Genomic DNA, 17,773 nt, shown 5'->3' with positions numbered 1-17,773 from the left:
TAGTGTGTATTGGTACAGTGTTGTTGACAGTTATGGATCCAATTAACAGGGTACAGCAAGGGAGAACTGTAATCCAGTTCAATACAGTAGGGCACCATTTAAGTACTTAATATTCATTTGATTCTTTCAGATATTACAAACTTGTAATTGTTTTACTTTACTTTAATGAAAACCTCATTAAAAACATTTCAGAATTATAGATACCTTATTCTCTTTGATTGATGTAGACTTCAAGAAGGAATACCAGGAGTTTTGTTCAGAAAACATCTCATTGGTCCCTGGACTAGACAGAGATGGTCAGTATGCGAGAAATTACCTGACCGTCTTTAATCTCATGACCCACACTGAAGACATGAACACATCAGATCTCTTCCAGTATTCGATGGTTAGTCACAAAAAGATCAAATGTTGTAACATATATTATTTCTCAATTCACATCATAATTCATTAAAAGGTTCTTTTTTTGAAATAAACTGTAGGAAGTTAAGTTTGCAATAAAATATCATTTTTATTATTATTCGAAATCTCAGTACTTGTGTAATCTCAAATCAATTCACCCTTATACTTTTTCATGTATTTTAATATATGTATAAAGAAAGAAAATTATAGTACTTAGTAGAATTGTTTCATTGTTATTTATTTTTTTACAATGATTCCACTAGTGGGCATATCTAAATATTTGTATTGCTCAGTATTTATTGAGAAATTATTTTTGTTAAAGACAAATCTTGCAAAAAGATTTTAAAAAATTTTTTTTTGCAAAATTCATGATGTTGATTCTGTATTAATGTGCACTAAGAACACTGTATTCATTCATAGAAACAATAAATATATCAAGCTTTTATTTACCAATTTTAATCACAGTTTTGAAATGCTAAGTATATAGTAGCCTAACCTTTGCCTTTCTTGTAAGATAAATAAAAAAGGGATTTACACATTTGTCAGTATTACAAGCAGGTTCATGAATTGCAGGCAGTTGGTGACATTGCTGCATTACTGATGGCCCAGGTGTAATTCCAGCTTGGAATGAATTGTACTTCTCAAACCTGTTTGATTATATTTGCGTGATTGTGTGTATGTGTGTTTGTGTGTGTTAAATTTTAGCCAGAAATGGCAGTTAAAATTAATTATGAACCTATTATGATCAGATTGTGTCTGAACACAACTATATACTATGATCAAGAATAGTATATATAGTGTGTGTGTGTGTGATTTGGATTTTTAATGTAGCTTTAACAAATTTTCAGTCATATCGCTACGATGTCTGCAGTGTGGCAGTTTATAGTGATGTCTAACACTGGGGCATCATGCCGCAGTCTTGTAGCATGATGTCCCACCCAATCAAATTATCCTGACACCAGGCCAACCAGTCCTAACACTAACCTCTTAATGCTGAGTGCCTAGTGAGGCAGCTGTTAGTACCATTTTTTTAAAATAAGTCTTTGGTATGAATTGGCCAGGGTGATTTAGTCTGAAATTATTAATGAGCACTTTATAATTCTAATGAATAATTTAAATAAATCCTCTCAGAATTGAACACAAGTACAAGAATGATTCCATGTAAGACGTTAAGATAGGAATGAGTAATTCTAATATAAACAACCTTAATATAGAAACCTAAGACACAATAAAAGTCTGAGTATGAGGGTCAAAAGTTCATTTCCAGAACATTCCAAGTAATAAACAAGATTAGGTCTATTACTAAAATTTTAATAAAGAGAATGGCAAATATCAGGTACACCAGTACTTCCTGAGGTGACAACCAATGTTCTGATCTCAAATCCAAGTAAACATCTTTATGTACAAATAATAGTAATTTTGAAATTTGGTATTTGATGATTGTCATAGATGTAATTAAAGTGGAACTGGCTGACCTTGGTTGCCTAGACATTGAAGACACAGCAAAGGCTGTTACCATTGCATTAGCTGGCTCAAACTACCTTTTTTCTTTGCTAAACCCAACAGTAGCTGACAGTGAACACAAATGCCTTTCACCGTTTCAAAAAGCTGCAGCCCTATATGGCAACATCATGCAGCTTAAAGACAAGAGATCTGTTGATATAACCAATCCAGTGTGGCGCAAAAGGTCTACAGGTTTGAGCATACGTTAGCTAAGACTGGCTGAAAGGTGCATGGTTTAAAAGTCTATTTATGTGTGAAGTACTTCAGGCTGTGTCCTACTGACACACAGCTACCATTGGGCTGGGTCCTTAGTCAACATACAGATCACTGAGGTCAAAGCCTGCTGTCTGTCCTTCTAACTCATCCCATATTGTTGACTGACATGTCACTTATACTTTAGCTGTTGCAAAATGAAGCAGCTTAGTCCTTCTTTTGCAATTGCACTCCAAACAGGTCAACCTCACATTGTAATCCACCTGAAAGTGTTTTTGCCCCATCATTTGTTGATAGGTGCGTGTAGTTGGTTAGTGTTTCTCAAAATGGAAAAACGTAGAGATGTTTCTAGAGACCTGAGTTGTTGAGGGGGTTGGCTGGCACTTACATGCATACCTTAAGATAAGCATTTTTTGGGGCATATGTGGCCTTCACTTTTCTGCCAGGCCAAAACAAAAAAGAACAACCAAAATTTGTGTTTTCTTCAAAACCATTTCAGCTGTAATCAGCATTAAGCATTTTTTCCCAAGGTAACTGTCACAAAGATTTCAGCAGTAATCAGCATTGAGTACCTTTGCCCACTTAACTGTTACAAAGACTTCAGCAGTAATCAGCATTTAATAATTTTGCCCATTGTAGTTATCACAAAGATTTCAGCAGCAATCATCATTGAGTACTTTTTCCCACTGTAATAATCACAAATATTTCAGCAATAATCAGCAGTAACCACTTTTGCCCATTGCAACTGTCACAAAGAGCACTTTTGACCACTGTAGTTATCACAAAGATTTCAGTAGATATAAGCATTAAGTACTTTTAACCACTAGGTATCACAAAGATTTAAGCAGTAATCAGAATTAAACACTTTTGACCACTGTTACTATCAGAAATATTTGCCCACTAACTTTCAGGCATGGAAATCTTGGTTATGATAATACTGGCCGAGTTCACAATTGGAACCCAACTCCTGATCCTTGGATTAGGTAAATTTGAATTTAACTATGGCACTATTCTACCATATACACATTCTCAGTTGTAATACCTATAATACTGACTGTCACAGAAAAGATTCCTGTATAATTGTTAGATAAAAAGTATGAATTGCCAAGTTATTCTTGCACTGGTGGATACAGGATACTACCAGTTTTTTTTCTTCTTTTCTTTATTTGGGTTGGGGATGAAGTTTCAGTCACTATTTCTTTTGACAGATCTAGGATTACAGTATGGTACAGTGTTCCATATAAAACTTCCGCTTATTTTTTCTCTCTCATTGAAGATTACCCATTGTGATATTCTTTATTTTCAGACGGCTGTTTTATTATTAAGAGTTTTACAGCATGCCCAGTGGTTTCGACAGAGGAATGAGGAACTCATTTCAAGAGATATCAAAGATGGACCTGCAACAAACTCTAGAATTAAATATTCACTTCAGATATGTTCGTCTGGTGACCTTATTTCAGATCAATTAGATCATGTTCACATAGAGTCAGATTTTTCACAACCATTCATATCACAAGAGGAACAGAGCTTACATAAATCACATTACCTTAGCCAATCAGACCTTGCTTTGTCTGGTGTACAGTTTAGTGATACTGAAGTGTATATTGGTGGACTTCTGCTGAGACACATTCAACAGCTGGTATGTAATGCTCATGCCATTACAGAGCTGCAGGTTTCCCAGGTTTCTGCAGGTAACATAGCACAAGTGGAGGAAACCAGTCAGGTCCGAGTTGTCACAGCAATCTACCCAACAGCTAGTCTTATGAATCACTCCTGTGATCCCACAATTATATCAAGGTAGATTTTTCATTTCTAATTGTATTCAGGGGAAAAAACAGCATTCCATTGTATAATTTCAGGATGTTGATGGTAGTTTTGCTTTCTCAAGAGTTATACCAGCAATACTTTCATATATGACAGTAAAACCACCATTAACATCCTCCAGTCCTCAAACGTAGGACTGTTATTCACAGCCTTACATAATATCTATAGGCAAGACTGTAATTCCTAGTCTTACACAACGATATCCATAGGCAAGACTGTCATTCCTAGTCTTACACAACAATATCCCTAGGCAAGACTGTCATTCCTAATCTTATATAGTAATATCCATAGGCAAGACTTTCATTCCCAGTCGTACATAATATCCACAGGCAAGACTGTCATTCCCAATCTTACATAATATCCATAGGCAAGAGTGTCATTCCCAATCTTACATAATATCCATAGGCAAGACTGTCATTCCCAGTCTTATATAGTAATATCCATGGGCAAGATTTTCATTCCCAGTCTTGCATAATAATATCCATAGGCAAGATTGTCATTCCCGGTCTTACATAGTAATATCCATAGGCAAGACTGTCATTCCCAGTCTTACATAATATCAATATGCAAGACTGTCATTCCTAGTCTTATATAATATCCATAGGCAAGACTCTCATTCCCACTGTTACATAATACTAATATGCAAGACTGTCATTCCTAGTCTTACATACTATCCAATGGCAAGATTGTCATTCCCAGTCTTACATAATATCCATATGCAGGACTATCAGGCCTTGTCTTACATAATATCCATAGGCAAGATTGTTATTCGCAGTCTTAAATAGTAATATCCAATCACAACATTGTCATTCCTAGCCTTACACAATAATATCCTCCTATCCTCATAGGCAAGACTGTCATTGTCATTCTTGCACAATAATATCCATTGGTAAGACTGTCATTACTAGTCTTGCATAATATCCATAGGCAAGATAGTCATTCTTAGCCTTACACAATAATAACCATAGGTAAGATTGCTGTTCCTAGTCTTACACAATAATATCTATCGGCAGGACTGTCATTCCCAGTCTTGCACAATAATAACCATAGGTAAGATTGCTGTTCCTAGTCTTACACAATAATATCTATCGGCAGGACTGTCATTCCTAGTCTTGCACAATAATATGTATGGCAAGACTGTCATTCCTAGTCTTGCACACTAATATCTATGGTAAGACTGTCATTCCTAGTCTTGCACAATAATAACCATAGGTAAGATTGCTGTTCCTAGTCTTACACAATAACATCTATCGGCAAGACTGTCATTCCTAGTCTTGCACAATAATATCTATGGCAAGACTGTCATTCCTAGTCTTGCACAATAATAACCATAGGTAAGATTGCTGTTCCTAGTCTTACACAATAACATCTATCGGCAAGACTGTCATTCCTAGTCTTGCACAATAATATCTATGGCAAGACTGTCATTCCTAGTCTTGCACAATAATATCCATAGGTAAGATTGCTGTTCCTAGTCTTACACAATAATATCTATCAGCAGGACTGTCATTCCTAGTCTTGCACAATAATATCCATAGGTAAGATTGCTGTTCCTGGTCTTACACAATAATATCCCATCGAGACTATTATGACCAGTCTTACACATTGTACAAAATGAATATTATGGTATCAGTATTTCAGATTAAATAGGAAACTGTAGCCACTTACATTAATGATTTTTCTCCAATTTCATTCTGGAGAGAGGGGGAGGGGAGGTTTCAGGGTGATTGTAATCTTTATTATTCAGTTACCTAATGGTTATGATTTCCGTCATGTACAAGGGCACTATTATATAACATTATCTATGACACCTCTGAATAAACAGTATTCTTGTTTTAATTGCAAAACCATTATCACAAGAACATATGGCTATGCAGTACTATTTAAATGCTAATTAAATATATCTAGAGCTTAGAGATTCCAGTTGATACTTGTAACTTTTTTGATAGCAGGATTTGACAGATGAGATCAAATTAGTGAGGCTACCGATAAGGAAATGACGATCCAAAAGGAAATGAGAAATGTCAATAAAGTTAATGATAGAGAGAAAAACAGAAAAATCCTATGAAAAGAATAAAGAAATTTCATTATTTTCACCAGGAAGAGAGAGGGGGGCATCATTTCTTGTGGTTCTCAATCCACCTGAGATAAAATAAATCAGTGATGTGGATTAATGTTAGAGAACAATGGGGTACTGGCATTGCCGATTATGCAAACCTAGTATGAGAAAGTACATGATTTTTTGTCTTTCCAATTGTTTCTAAGTTTCTTTTGCTCCCTTCTGTGAAATTTTTAAAAATATTCCTGAAACAGCATGTGTATATTTTTCTGCAACTAAAGTCTGTCTTGGTCAGATTAATTGTTTTGACTGTCTGTCAGTTCCTTGCTGTGTGGCACCATTTCTTATTTTTGCATCACCAGGTAGGTCATAAAATAGCACTCACTATGAATTTATACTGTCAGATTACAGTTAATATGGTTATTAATATTGTAATTTAATTGATTAAATATAGTTTGAGTAAGACACAGTGCATCATTCTCTAGCCCCTTGTTGGGCCCCTCTTTGTATACTATGGTTACTCTGCCAGACATGAGGGCAATGCAGCCAGTATGTTAATAAGCTAATAACTAAATTTAGATATTTTCATGTAGAACCAATCAGACGACGGAGCTGGAGCACGTGAAGAAACATTGTCAGTTGTATGAGGCATTCAGTCAGCAACTGGGATACCTGGGAGATGTGTACTTTTCAGTGTCGACACTGCATTTAACTTAACAAAAACTATCTGTGGAAAGAACCACCCGCCTCGCCTCCTTCCACCATGTCATTCATTTTGGGGCATTACCGGCATAGCATACTGTTCCAGTTCTGTTCTCGTGCTTATTGCCCAAGTTCATGCATTCATAACTTGCTTGATCCCAAGTTTGTCAGTACTTGAATATACTTTAGGCCATCAATACTTCATACCCGTTTTCCGTGGTGCATGTATGCAGTATCGGCTGATGTTTGTTAACATAGCAATCCTCAGGATCGGACTTATCAAGTTTCGGTTATTTGTCCCCATATACCTCGTATCAGCTGCACAACCCTACAAACTCCCCAGAGTCTCTCATCCTTCCTGAGGTATTCCTATGGAACAAGGGGCCATTGCCAAATTTCAGGCATTCACAACTTTGCTTTTGAACCCCCAATTTGTGTCAGTACTTAAATGTACTCAACTATTATGCCCATATATACTTCATACCCGCTTCCTAAGGTGCATGTATGGAGTATCGGCTGATGTTTGTTATCATGGCATCCTCAGGATCAGACTTGTCGAGTTTCGGTTATCAGTGTCCCTATATACCTTGTATCAACCCCTTGCGGCTCCACATACAGATGTTGGACACACTTCACAACCCTACAAACTCCCACAAGAGCTAGGCTGGTGCAGTGTGCTGTGACAGGACTTGCCCCCATTATGCCAAAGATTATTTTATATCTATAATAAAGTGTCTATTGAACCTGTGTATTGTGTGTTATTTAAACATGTAAATATAATCAAGCTTGCACATAATTCTTATCCATGCAGTGACACTTTAAAATCATTAAATGATATAATATTCCTTATTCTGTTGGCTACTAACTTTTGACCAGATGCAATAGGTTGATCAGTGCAGACTGTCCTGATGCAGAAAACTGACTTCAACTGTTGCTGGTTTCGGAATGTAAATGTGTTTTTATCTTTGTCTTTTTTTGAAAGATAAATTTAGTGATGAAAAGAATGTTTGCCACTTTTTGCACTTTATTAAAGATTAAGTCTTGTGATATAAAACTGCTGCTTCAGGATGAAGGTCTATTCTAGAACTGAAAAGATTTAGTGGGGAAGATGTGCTTTTCCATTTGAAGAAGTAAGGGATTTTTCTGAATGTAGAAGGATTTAAAAAGACAAAAAAGTATGGCTTTCAAAAAGGAAATTTTCACATATTCATTGAATTATTCAGTGCAGTGTTTGAGAACTTAGCATGGATCCAGCAGCCACAAATCCTTGAATAGATCCTGGTGATATAGTAGAGTCACTGGACTAACAAGACAAAAATAATGGGTTATGCCCGATTAGCATGGTTTGGACTCTTTGGTGTGACCCTGAGTGACCTTGATTCCCATTGCTATGGCACTACATAACTTTTCATGTGTTGATATGCCACTTAACACCGAACAAATGAAACAAAAGTAAGTAAAGAAATTCCAAGTCATTAGTCTATGCTGGAAAATACAATAATACATACTGATTTAATGTGAGTAAATTTTGTTCATTAGCTACAAATACATAATTAAACAGAAGAAAACTCAAGTTCTCAACTTGAATCAGTTTTCTTGTGTTCTCATTTCTGTTGTGTATAATCAATATATTAATTGACTCTGACCTTACATTTAAATTTAACTTCTGGAATTGACTATCTGTTCTAAATGTTTTTCAGTTTTTGCAAGGATGTATTAGTGGTTAGATCTGTAAAGGATGTTCCTAAGGGAGGAGAAATCTTTAATTGCTATGGTCAGTATTACAGTAAGAAAGCTCACTGTATCTCAGATCTCATAATTAATTGACTGGTTCTAAGACTTAAAAAGCAGGTCCAGTGCCAAAAAGATATTTGCCCAGTTTAAAAGATTGTAGGAACTACTTGATAGCATTAGGGATTGAGTAGTTTATTGAATAAAGGAAACCAAAAGCAAACATGTCTACTGTGTCAGACAACATTTGTCAAATTGGTCATTTAGATGTGGAAATAAAAAGAAAATCGAATGAATAATAGCATCAATTATATTGATCGCCTTGTAAATAAACATTTTGTACGTCTAACATTACATTTTGCTGCTTGCGAAGAAAGAAAATTCAGAAGCTACTTTGCTTCACTTATTTTCATTCTTGCATACTGAATTTTTTGAAAATTAATTGAATATTAGATTTAGGTCACAGACCTAGATTTCACAAAAAGAATTAAGTCTAGAATTAATTTTAATACTTGAATACAGCAATATGATTGACTGAAATTCAAGACCAATGAAATGTCATGTCTAAACTTGGGCAAAAACTTGTGCTGATGGAATTTCATATTAGTCAGATTTATTAGAAATATTTGTAAGATAAGGTCCTGTGAATTCCTTTATTTTCATGGGTATCAGTTAAATTTTTGGTTTTGAGACAGATGAGATTTGTTGGTACTTAAGTTCATGGATTGGCAAATAATTTGGCCTCTGTTTCTTAAGAAAGATCATTCGATCTTGGGCCTTTAAATATATGGTTTCTAGTAACAACAAAATTCACAAAAATTACTACACACCAAAAATAGTTAACTCACAGTGCACTTTCTTCTGTTAAAACTGTGAGCTGAAAAATTTTGAAAGAGTCCAAGATACTCCGTATAACATATAATTAGATTGACTCATTAATATTGTAAACATGTTTGACATTACAGTCTTTTGAAAATCAGTGTAATAATGAGATAGATCATACTAGTCATGCGGTCAAACTTGACTGGCTGTTCCATATCAGAATGTTGGATCTTTGTTAAGATGAAGGTTGACATGTATTATAAACCCAAAATATGTATGTATTTTTACATAAAAATGCATGCACACACAGCATTGTTGGATGAGGTGTATGAATGTGGCCATGTCAGTGTGTCAACACTGGGTTGACGTGGTATTGATGCTTTACTATGTTATTATGATTTTTCTTTTTCCTGCCTATGCCCCGACCGAGTCATACCAAAGACTTATAAAAATAGTTCTAACAGCTGCCTCGCTTGGCGCTCAGCATTAAGAGGTTAGTGTTAGGACTGGTCGGCCTGGTGTCAGGATAATTTGACTGGGTGGGACATCATGCTACATGTCTGTGGCATAATATCCCAGTGCTAGACATCACTATAAACTGACACATTGCAGACATCATAGCGATATGACTGAAAAACTGTTAAAGCTACGTTAAAAATCCAAATCACATCACATCACATACCCATGCCCAAAACAAAATGACTGCATTCCACATTACATGTGTATAGGCTAAAAACATGCAATCCTGCTATGTTTTCCAGTTGCACAGATGAGAGAAATTTTCTTAGTAGATGAAAATAAGACATGTTCTTTGTTCCTAATACATTGTATTCATGCAGAGCAATAAAAATAATAAAGCACAGAAGGTGGATTTTCACCTTATCTGCTCCACAGTAACCAAAGCCTCATCTCATTGGTGTATCAATCGAAATACAGTTCACAATCTTTCTAATTTCAAGTACTCTTCCCCTGTCCCATATGTTTGTACTTATTAAACTATTGTATCTCTTTAATGTCACTGATTTGTGTTGTCTCTTTTCAACTTCTTTTGACAGGCCCACATCACAGGAGAATGGGCTGGTCCCAGAGACAGCAGTCCTTGAAAGAGCAGTATTTCTTTACCTGCAGGTGTCAGCCTTGTCTCACAGATAAGGAACAGCAGTCCATATTCACTGTAAATATTCTTATATTTAAGATACAGAATTAAATCCCCCCCCCACTTTAAGATCACATACCCCATAAACCTTTTGCAGTTTAAAGGTGGCTTTTAAAATTTAAAAAGAGGTAAAAGAGTTGGCATCATGTAAGGAAGTAGAATGGGGAAAATTTACTTATTTTATTGTTAGTATAGTGGCCTTTATTAGGGTTGTCCTCTCTGGAGACAGGGTAGGCAAGATGGGGTGGCCTTTAAAATCTAGAGGGGGTTATCAGATAAAAAACTCTTTTGCACCATTTTATATTTTCATCAATGAGAAAATGTTATGCACTTTTTCAAATTAATCTGTTCAATAATGAATAGTTCCTCCACTTTTGTAAGTAAGTTTATTAATTCACTCTCTTGAATAACAGTTATGAATGAACCATGACAGTGCAGTGGTAACAATGTCAATGCTTGCATTATGCATCTTTGTTAAGTTATTAAATCAACTATTATTGACTGTACTGACAGAAGAGATAGTGTTTGCCTGTAAAAAATCTTGTTGACTAGTGAATTATTTTCCATAAACTTCAGAGTCTGTTCATTAAATAGACAATTAGTAAAATTTCCTTTTGTGTATGCTAATTATTTTTCATCATCAAGGCATATCGATGCAGTAAGTGTGAAGATGCTGTGCTAGAGACAGGAAATTCATGGGTATGTCAAGGCTGTGGATTGATTGCTGACAGACAGTTATTAAAGATTTACCTGGAGGGGGAGAAGCTCTTTCTAAAAGGACTGGATAAACTGAAGCAGCAGAATATAACAGGTTGTGATCTTATAAATCATAACATATAAATGAGCACAGGAGTTGCATGAATTTTGCACAGAAACTGAGTTTGTAAATATACTTTATATACTTGCTTTTAAGTAAGGTCCCTCTGTAAACAACATTGACCCATATCTGACACTGCATAATGCACCAGAAGATCAAGGCATCTGATTAGTTTGAACAAGCTGCATAACCCCAGATCTTCCACCACATAATGTGTTTGAAGTTTGACCCAACTTATAAGCAAATATATGCAGTACCATCTAATGCATTTTGATTTTACATGCTTCTAACTTTCAGTAACTCTTGTGTATCAACAACCTAGACTAGTGATTTGGCCTCAACCCTAAAGAATATGGTTTCTGAGCCTCATGACCCTGTTTCCAAGTTTTGATAAATTTTGCCACCCTCAGAAAAATCCTGGCAACCTTCTGTGACCTTCCTTGTGACCCTGATATGGGTCTTGAACAAGGGGTTAGGAACCACTTCCCTAGACTAACCTTTGGCATTCTTGTGTGTGTCCATCACTGTCACAGTATGTGTGTCAACACTCTAGACTAACCTTCGGCATCCATGTGTGTGTCCATCAGTACATCTGTCCACACCATAGACCAGGGGTCTCAGGCCACATGTGGCCCACCAAGCCATATCCTGTGGCCCACAAAATGATTGGCATCACAAGGTGTCATGAGAGATAACAAAGGTGGTGCAGCTCTTGGGTCATCAAAAATGCCGTCATGCTGCCCTCGGGGTTGGTTGAATGTGAGACCCCAGATCTAACTTCCCGAAATTAGTAAATTGAGTTCTTGTACAACATTTGTGCAGTGTTAGAATTATGTATTCCTCATTATTACATTAGTAGGGATATATAGTACTATCCTTTGCCATCCATCAATCAATCTGTCCATCACACCTTGGTTAAGTGTTGCATTTAAGTCATTTCATGCACTGGCGCAGGGCATCCATGATCAGTGAATACATTTCTAGTTTTGCAACCTTTGTTTACACTGTGTAAACAGGGAACAAGGGGAAAAAAAGGAATTGCCTTTTAAATTTGTTCATAAAATTAACTACTGGAACAAATCCATATCTTTTAGAATGTTTGAATTGGTGAATTCATTATTTGCATAGTCTTGCAGGAAATACATTTGCACTGAAACTTGTATTCATTGATACCTCTCTGAGGATTAATCCAGTTTTCTTTATAGGCTATTTCTGTTTAATTGGGACTTCAAATTCTTGTTTTATGGCAATGATGAAATCCATATAACTTGGTACCCTATGAATTAAAGTTGATGTACAGTAATCAGCTTTCAGTATTTCATGTATCTGTTCAGAAAAATATTTTGTGATCCTTAGGTACCCAATAAAATGCCCAATCGCTGTGTAAATGGGCCTGAATACTTATATATAATATTTCAAAATCGTTAATAAGGGCTGTTCCATTCAAACATTTATGGTACCCAGGGAAGGCAGTTTAAAAAAATACATACCAGGGTTTTGTGATTACTGAGAGAGTTTATATGGAAATGATACAAAATTCTAAATGCAGCTGTAGGTGACTATTCCACAATACAAGAATGTTTTACTGGAACAGCCATGAAGGATTCTACTATTTTTAAAATTTATTCTACAAAATTATGATCCTCATTGACAAAAAGTTCCTCAGATAATGCGTTAGACCTGTGTCAGACATCTTTGATTGGTCTCTTTCTTGCCTGCACCTTTCATTATACATGTATTGCTAAATCATATAAATGCATGCCATGTTGGTGGTAAAAAAAATAATTTATGCATCACATTCCATTCTCTTTATAGGTGCTATAGAGGAGTTGCTTTCATGTCACAAACTGTGGAAAGACATTTTGTACAAATATCACCAAGACTTGTCAAAGGTGCTTGACTGCTTATCAAGGTGCTATGCCATGCAAGGTATGATTTGTCTAATGTGCTTGACTACTTATGGTGCTATGCCATGCAAGGTATGACTTGTCTAAGTGCATGACTGCTTTTCATGGTGTTATGACATGCGAGGTATGATATGTCTAAGTGCTTGACTGCTTGTTGAGGTGCTATGTGATGAGAGGTGTCACATGTCTAAGTGCTTGACTGCTTGTCAAGGTGCTATGCCATGCAAGGTATGACTTGTATAAGTGCTTGACTGCTTTTCATGGTGCTATGCCATGCAAGTTATGACTTGTCTAAGTGCATAATTGCTTTTCATGGTGCTATGCCATGCAAGGTATGACTTGTCTAATGTGCTTGACTACTTATCATGGTGCTATGCCATGCAAGGTATGATTTGGTTAAGTTGTTGACTGCTTTTCATGGTGTTATGACGTGCAAGGTATGATATGTCTAAGTGCTTGACTGCTTGTCGAGGTGCTATGTGATGAGAGGTGTCACATGTCTAAGTGCTTGACTGCTTGTCAGGGTGCTATGCCATGCAGGGTATGACTTGTCTAAGGGCTTAAATTGAGGTGCTATGCCATGCAATTTTATTTCAGCTTAGTTGGAATTTCATTGACTTACCATTGTTGTTGTTGTGGTCAGGAAGAACCTGGGAAAACCCCGGAAAGAACCACCAACCCATGAGAAGCTGCTGGCAGGCTTTCTCACGTACCCACATTGGCTGAGCCAGAGACTCGAACCCACGCAGACAGAGGTGAGATGGCAGTGATCCGTAATTGTGAGCACTTTAGACCACTTGGCCACTTGGGCCCTGACTTACCACTGTACAATATCATATATACATGCTTATTAGTTGATTCCAACTGCACTGGCCCAGATCTGTTATCATATAATGAACCAAAAATAGGTCTGTCTTTGTGCAGTTTGTTTGGAGTAATAAGTAGAACAAACAACATAGACACTGATCTGCCTGTGCATTATATGATGGCAGATCAAGGTCTATGGAATTTGCTGTCAGACTTATAAGCAAGTATATATGGTATAGATCAGCAAGCATTAAGTATTAAGTAATTTAAAATGATATTCAGAGATTTCATCATATGTTACTAGTTAAACATTTGACACTTCATCCTTGATTATGTAAACTATAGTCAACGAATTATTCTTTGGAAGTATCAATTTTTGTGTGTGTTTTTTTTGTTGTCCAGTAACTGACATTGTCTTGAATTCTCAGATTTGAGGATATGCCACTGATTGGGAACAAGGTCGTCTGGTCTTCAGAAAGGGATGATTATTGATATTCAGAGATTTCAACATATGTTACTAGTTAAACATTTGACACTTCATCCTTGATTATGTAAACTATAGTCAATGAATTATTCTTTGGGAGTAACAATTTTTGTGTGTGTGTTTTTTTTTTTTGTTCAGTAACTGACATTGTCTTGAATTCTCAGATTTGAGGATATGCTACTGATTGGGAACAAGGTCGTCTGGTCTTCAGCGAGGGATGATTATTGTTGGGTCGATAAAAATTTGTATCCCTTGATTAAAAATGAGTATCGTAATTATTTGTTGAAATCAAAGGTACAATTGTATTTAAAAAATTTCAAAATAATTCACACCATATATATACTTGCTTATAAGTTGAGTACAACTGCAAATTGCACAGATCCAGATCTGCCAGCACATAATGACCAGCAGGTCTATCCAGTTTGTTAAGAGTAATCAGTAGAACAAACAACATAAACCCTGATCTGATAGTGATAATGTGACAGCAGATCAGGGTCTCTGTTGTTTGCAGTTAGTCTTGTAAGTAAATATATATGATACTTAAAATGCTTAATATGCTTCACAGGTTAAAAATAAATGTAAATCATTTTTTTTCCTACTCATTAATCATTTCTACTCCCTGCCTGATTAGCTTGAGAAACTCATTTTCTTCTATTCCCCTACTCACATCCCTGCCTGATTAGCTCAAGAAACTCATTTTCTTCTATTCCCCTACTCACATCCCTGCCTGATTAGCTCAAGAAACTCATTTTCTTCTATTCCCCTACTCACATCCCTGCCTGATTAGCTCAAGAAACTTGTTTTCTTTTCAAATGAACCAAATATATCCATTTTGACTATCAGAATGTCTTTTTTTTTTTTTGTTTCCATAAGATTCATCAGAAAATTTTCAACCTCATAAACAGTGCATCTGTGAAGAATAACTTAATGATGCAATGAGAAAATGATACAGCAGTTGCAAGTTTGTATATCTTAGCCTAGGATTTATCATTAGGAATTCATAACAACATATACATCTGAATGTTGATCTAAGTTTCCTTATTATGTTGATCTAAGTTTTCCTATTATGTTGATCTAAGTTTCCTGTTATGTTGATCTAAGTTTTCTTGTTATGTTGATCCAAGTTTCCTTATTATGTTGATCTAAGTTTCCTTATTATGTTGATCAAGTATCCTTATTATGTTGATCTAAGTTTCTTTATTTGCATAGGACATTTCAAGAGATCATCTGGGTATCTAAGAGAGAGCATCAAGATAGTGAGCAGAATGTATGGAGAGTCCAGTATAGAAGTTGCCAGCGAACTCCACAAGTTTTCTGAGGTCCTGATTAGTGCAAGAAACTGGACAGAAGCCTTGTCAGTTGCTGAGAGAGCTATACAGCTTTTTAGTCTCCACTATGGAGAGTCACACAGCACTGTGCAGGAACTATTTGATATGAAGAAACAGTTGCAAGACTGTATGAAAATATGACTACATTTCATAATAAACGTTTATGGGTCAATCAGACAATTTTGTAAAGGAGTCTTTTTAATATCAAAATGGAAGAGAAAATATGAAGAGGTTTATCTATTCAGAAAACTTCGTAAATAAATATTTACATTTTTTAAAGGAGCTTTGAATTCTTGAAGATTTTTAAAGTATTACACAAGAATAAAACACGGGAAAATCATAAAATTGTATACCTAGAGTTTCCAGTTGTTTCTGTGATTCCAATATCATACTGCTTTACTAAGTGTTATTAAAAGTTGTTTGATTTAACATCTCTTCACAGCTCTGCCCCTTCCAAATATGCAATGGAAGAGGGATGTTGTTGTGCAGTTTAACACCATTTTTCAGCACACGATAGGCTATACATGACGGCCAGTATTAATGGCAGAGGAAGAACCCAGGAAACCCCAGAAAGAACCACCAACCCACGAGAAGCTACTGGCAAACTATCTTACATAGGAAGAGGGATGTAGAAGATTAATGATATGCCATCCACATACTGCTTGGCAAAGTTAGAAGACTTGTACTTTCCCTCATAAAGCCTAAATGTATGGGAATCTGTATTACAAACCAAAACTAACTAAAAATAAAATGCGAAATTAAAGTAAAATTCTGAATGTAGAAAGATTCTTCTTTATTGCTTGATCTTCACAACCATCTAAAAGTATAGGCGAACATCTTGAAATCCTGAATTCTGGTTGTTGGGGTGTTGAGTTTAACATACCATAATCAGCTTCATCTGGGTCTTCTATTCTGTTGTAGGAGAAACAAACAGAACTGGCCTCATATTTATCCAAGGTTGTAAATCAGGAGTTCCAAATCTAGTAATAATTAAAGAACATGTCCAGAACTATAAAATTATTGTATGGTAGCAAATTTGACTTCCAAACAATTTTTTTAAAAATCATACCTCAAATTATCACATGTTTCCTAAGTCAAGTTCTTTATAGTATTGGCCAAACGTGGATGTATTCAGTTCAGTCAATGTAAACACATTCATTCCTAATCTCCCCAGCTGACTTAACAGCTATATAGAATAGACTGATGCACTATCAAGCACATGATACATGGCTGTATAGAATAGACTCATGCACAGTCCAGCACATGGTACACACAGAGCTATATAGAATAGACTCTTGCACTGTCAAGCACATGGTACACACACACAGCTATATAGAAAAGACTCGTGCACTGTCAAGCACATGATACACAGCTATATAGAATAGACTCATGCACTGTCAAGCACATGATACACAGCTATATAGAATAGACTATTGCACTGTCAAGCACATGGTACACACACAGCAATCTAGAGTAGACTTGTGCACAGTCAAGCACATGGTACACACAGCCATATAGAATAGACTCGTGCACTGTCAAACACATGGTACACAGCTATATAGAATAGACTCGTGCACTGTCAAGCACATGATACACACACAGCAATCTAGAGTAGACTCATGCACAGTCAAGCACATGGTACACACAGCCATATAGAATAGACTCGTGCACTGTCAAGCACATAGTGCACAGACAGCAATAGTGAATAGTCTGATGCACAGTCAAATACATGATACACATACAGCAATCTAGAGTAGACTTGTGCACAGTCAAGCACATGGTACACACACAGCCAATTAGAATAGACTCGTGCACTGTCAAGCACATGGTGCACACACAGCCATTTAGAATAAACTGTCATGCACTGTCAAGTATATTGTACACACACAGCACTATAGAATAGACTCATGCACAGTCAAGCACATGGTGCACACACAGCCATATAGAATAAACTCATGCACTGTCAAGTACATGATACACAAACACAGTCATATAGAATAGCCTCATGCACTGTCAAGCAC

At 36.1% G+C, this 17,773-nt stretch overlaps 1 protein-coding gene across 3 annotated transcripts in view; it reads left to right on the top strand.

The window, feature by feature from the left end:
- LOC149785688 (protein-lysine N-methyltransferase SMYD4-like) overlaps positions 1 to 16,536 on the top strand; it is a 42,373-nt gene extending 25,837 nt beyond the window's left edge. For 2 of the 3 annotated variants that reach the window (XM_089979530.1, XM_089979527.1), the window contains 7 exons: positions 228 to 385; positions 3,422 to 3,912; positions 8,401 to 8,474; positions 10,309 to 10,427; positions 11,055 to 11,220; positions 13,042 to 13,155; positions 15,634 to 16,536. In XM_089979530.1, coding sequence (XP_089835656.1) covers positions 228 to 385; positions 3,422 to 3,912; positions 8,401 to 8,474; positions 10,309 to 10,427; positions 11,055 to 11,220; positions 13,042 to 13,155; positions 15,634 to 15,893 — 1,382 coding nt within the window. In that variant the 3' untranslated portion in view covers positions 15,894 to 16,536. The remainder of the gene's footprint in view (positions 1 to 227; positions 386 to 3,421; positions 3,913 to 8,400; positions 8,475 to 10,308; positions 10,428 to 11,054; positions 11,221 to 13,041; positions 13,156 to 15,633) is intronic. The other variant, XM_089979528.1, reaches the window with a different exon arrangement.
- The last annotated feature ends 1,237 nt before the right edge of the window (positions 16,537 to 17,773 follow it).

This window comes from Sinohyriopsis cumingii, chromosome 13, assembly GCF_028554795.1.
Source record: "Sinohyriopsis cumingii isolate HCF-2022 chromosome 13, ASM2855479v2, whole genome shotgun sequence".
Taxonomy (NCBI): domain Eukaryota; kingdom Metazoa; phylum Mollusca; class Bivalvia; order Unionida; family Unionidae; genus Sinohyriopsis; species Sinohyriopsis cumingii.
This window is presented reverse-complemented; position numbering and strand designations above follow the sequence as displayed.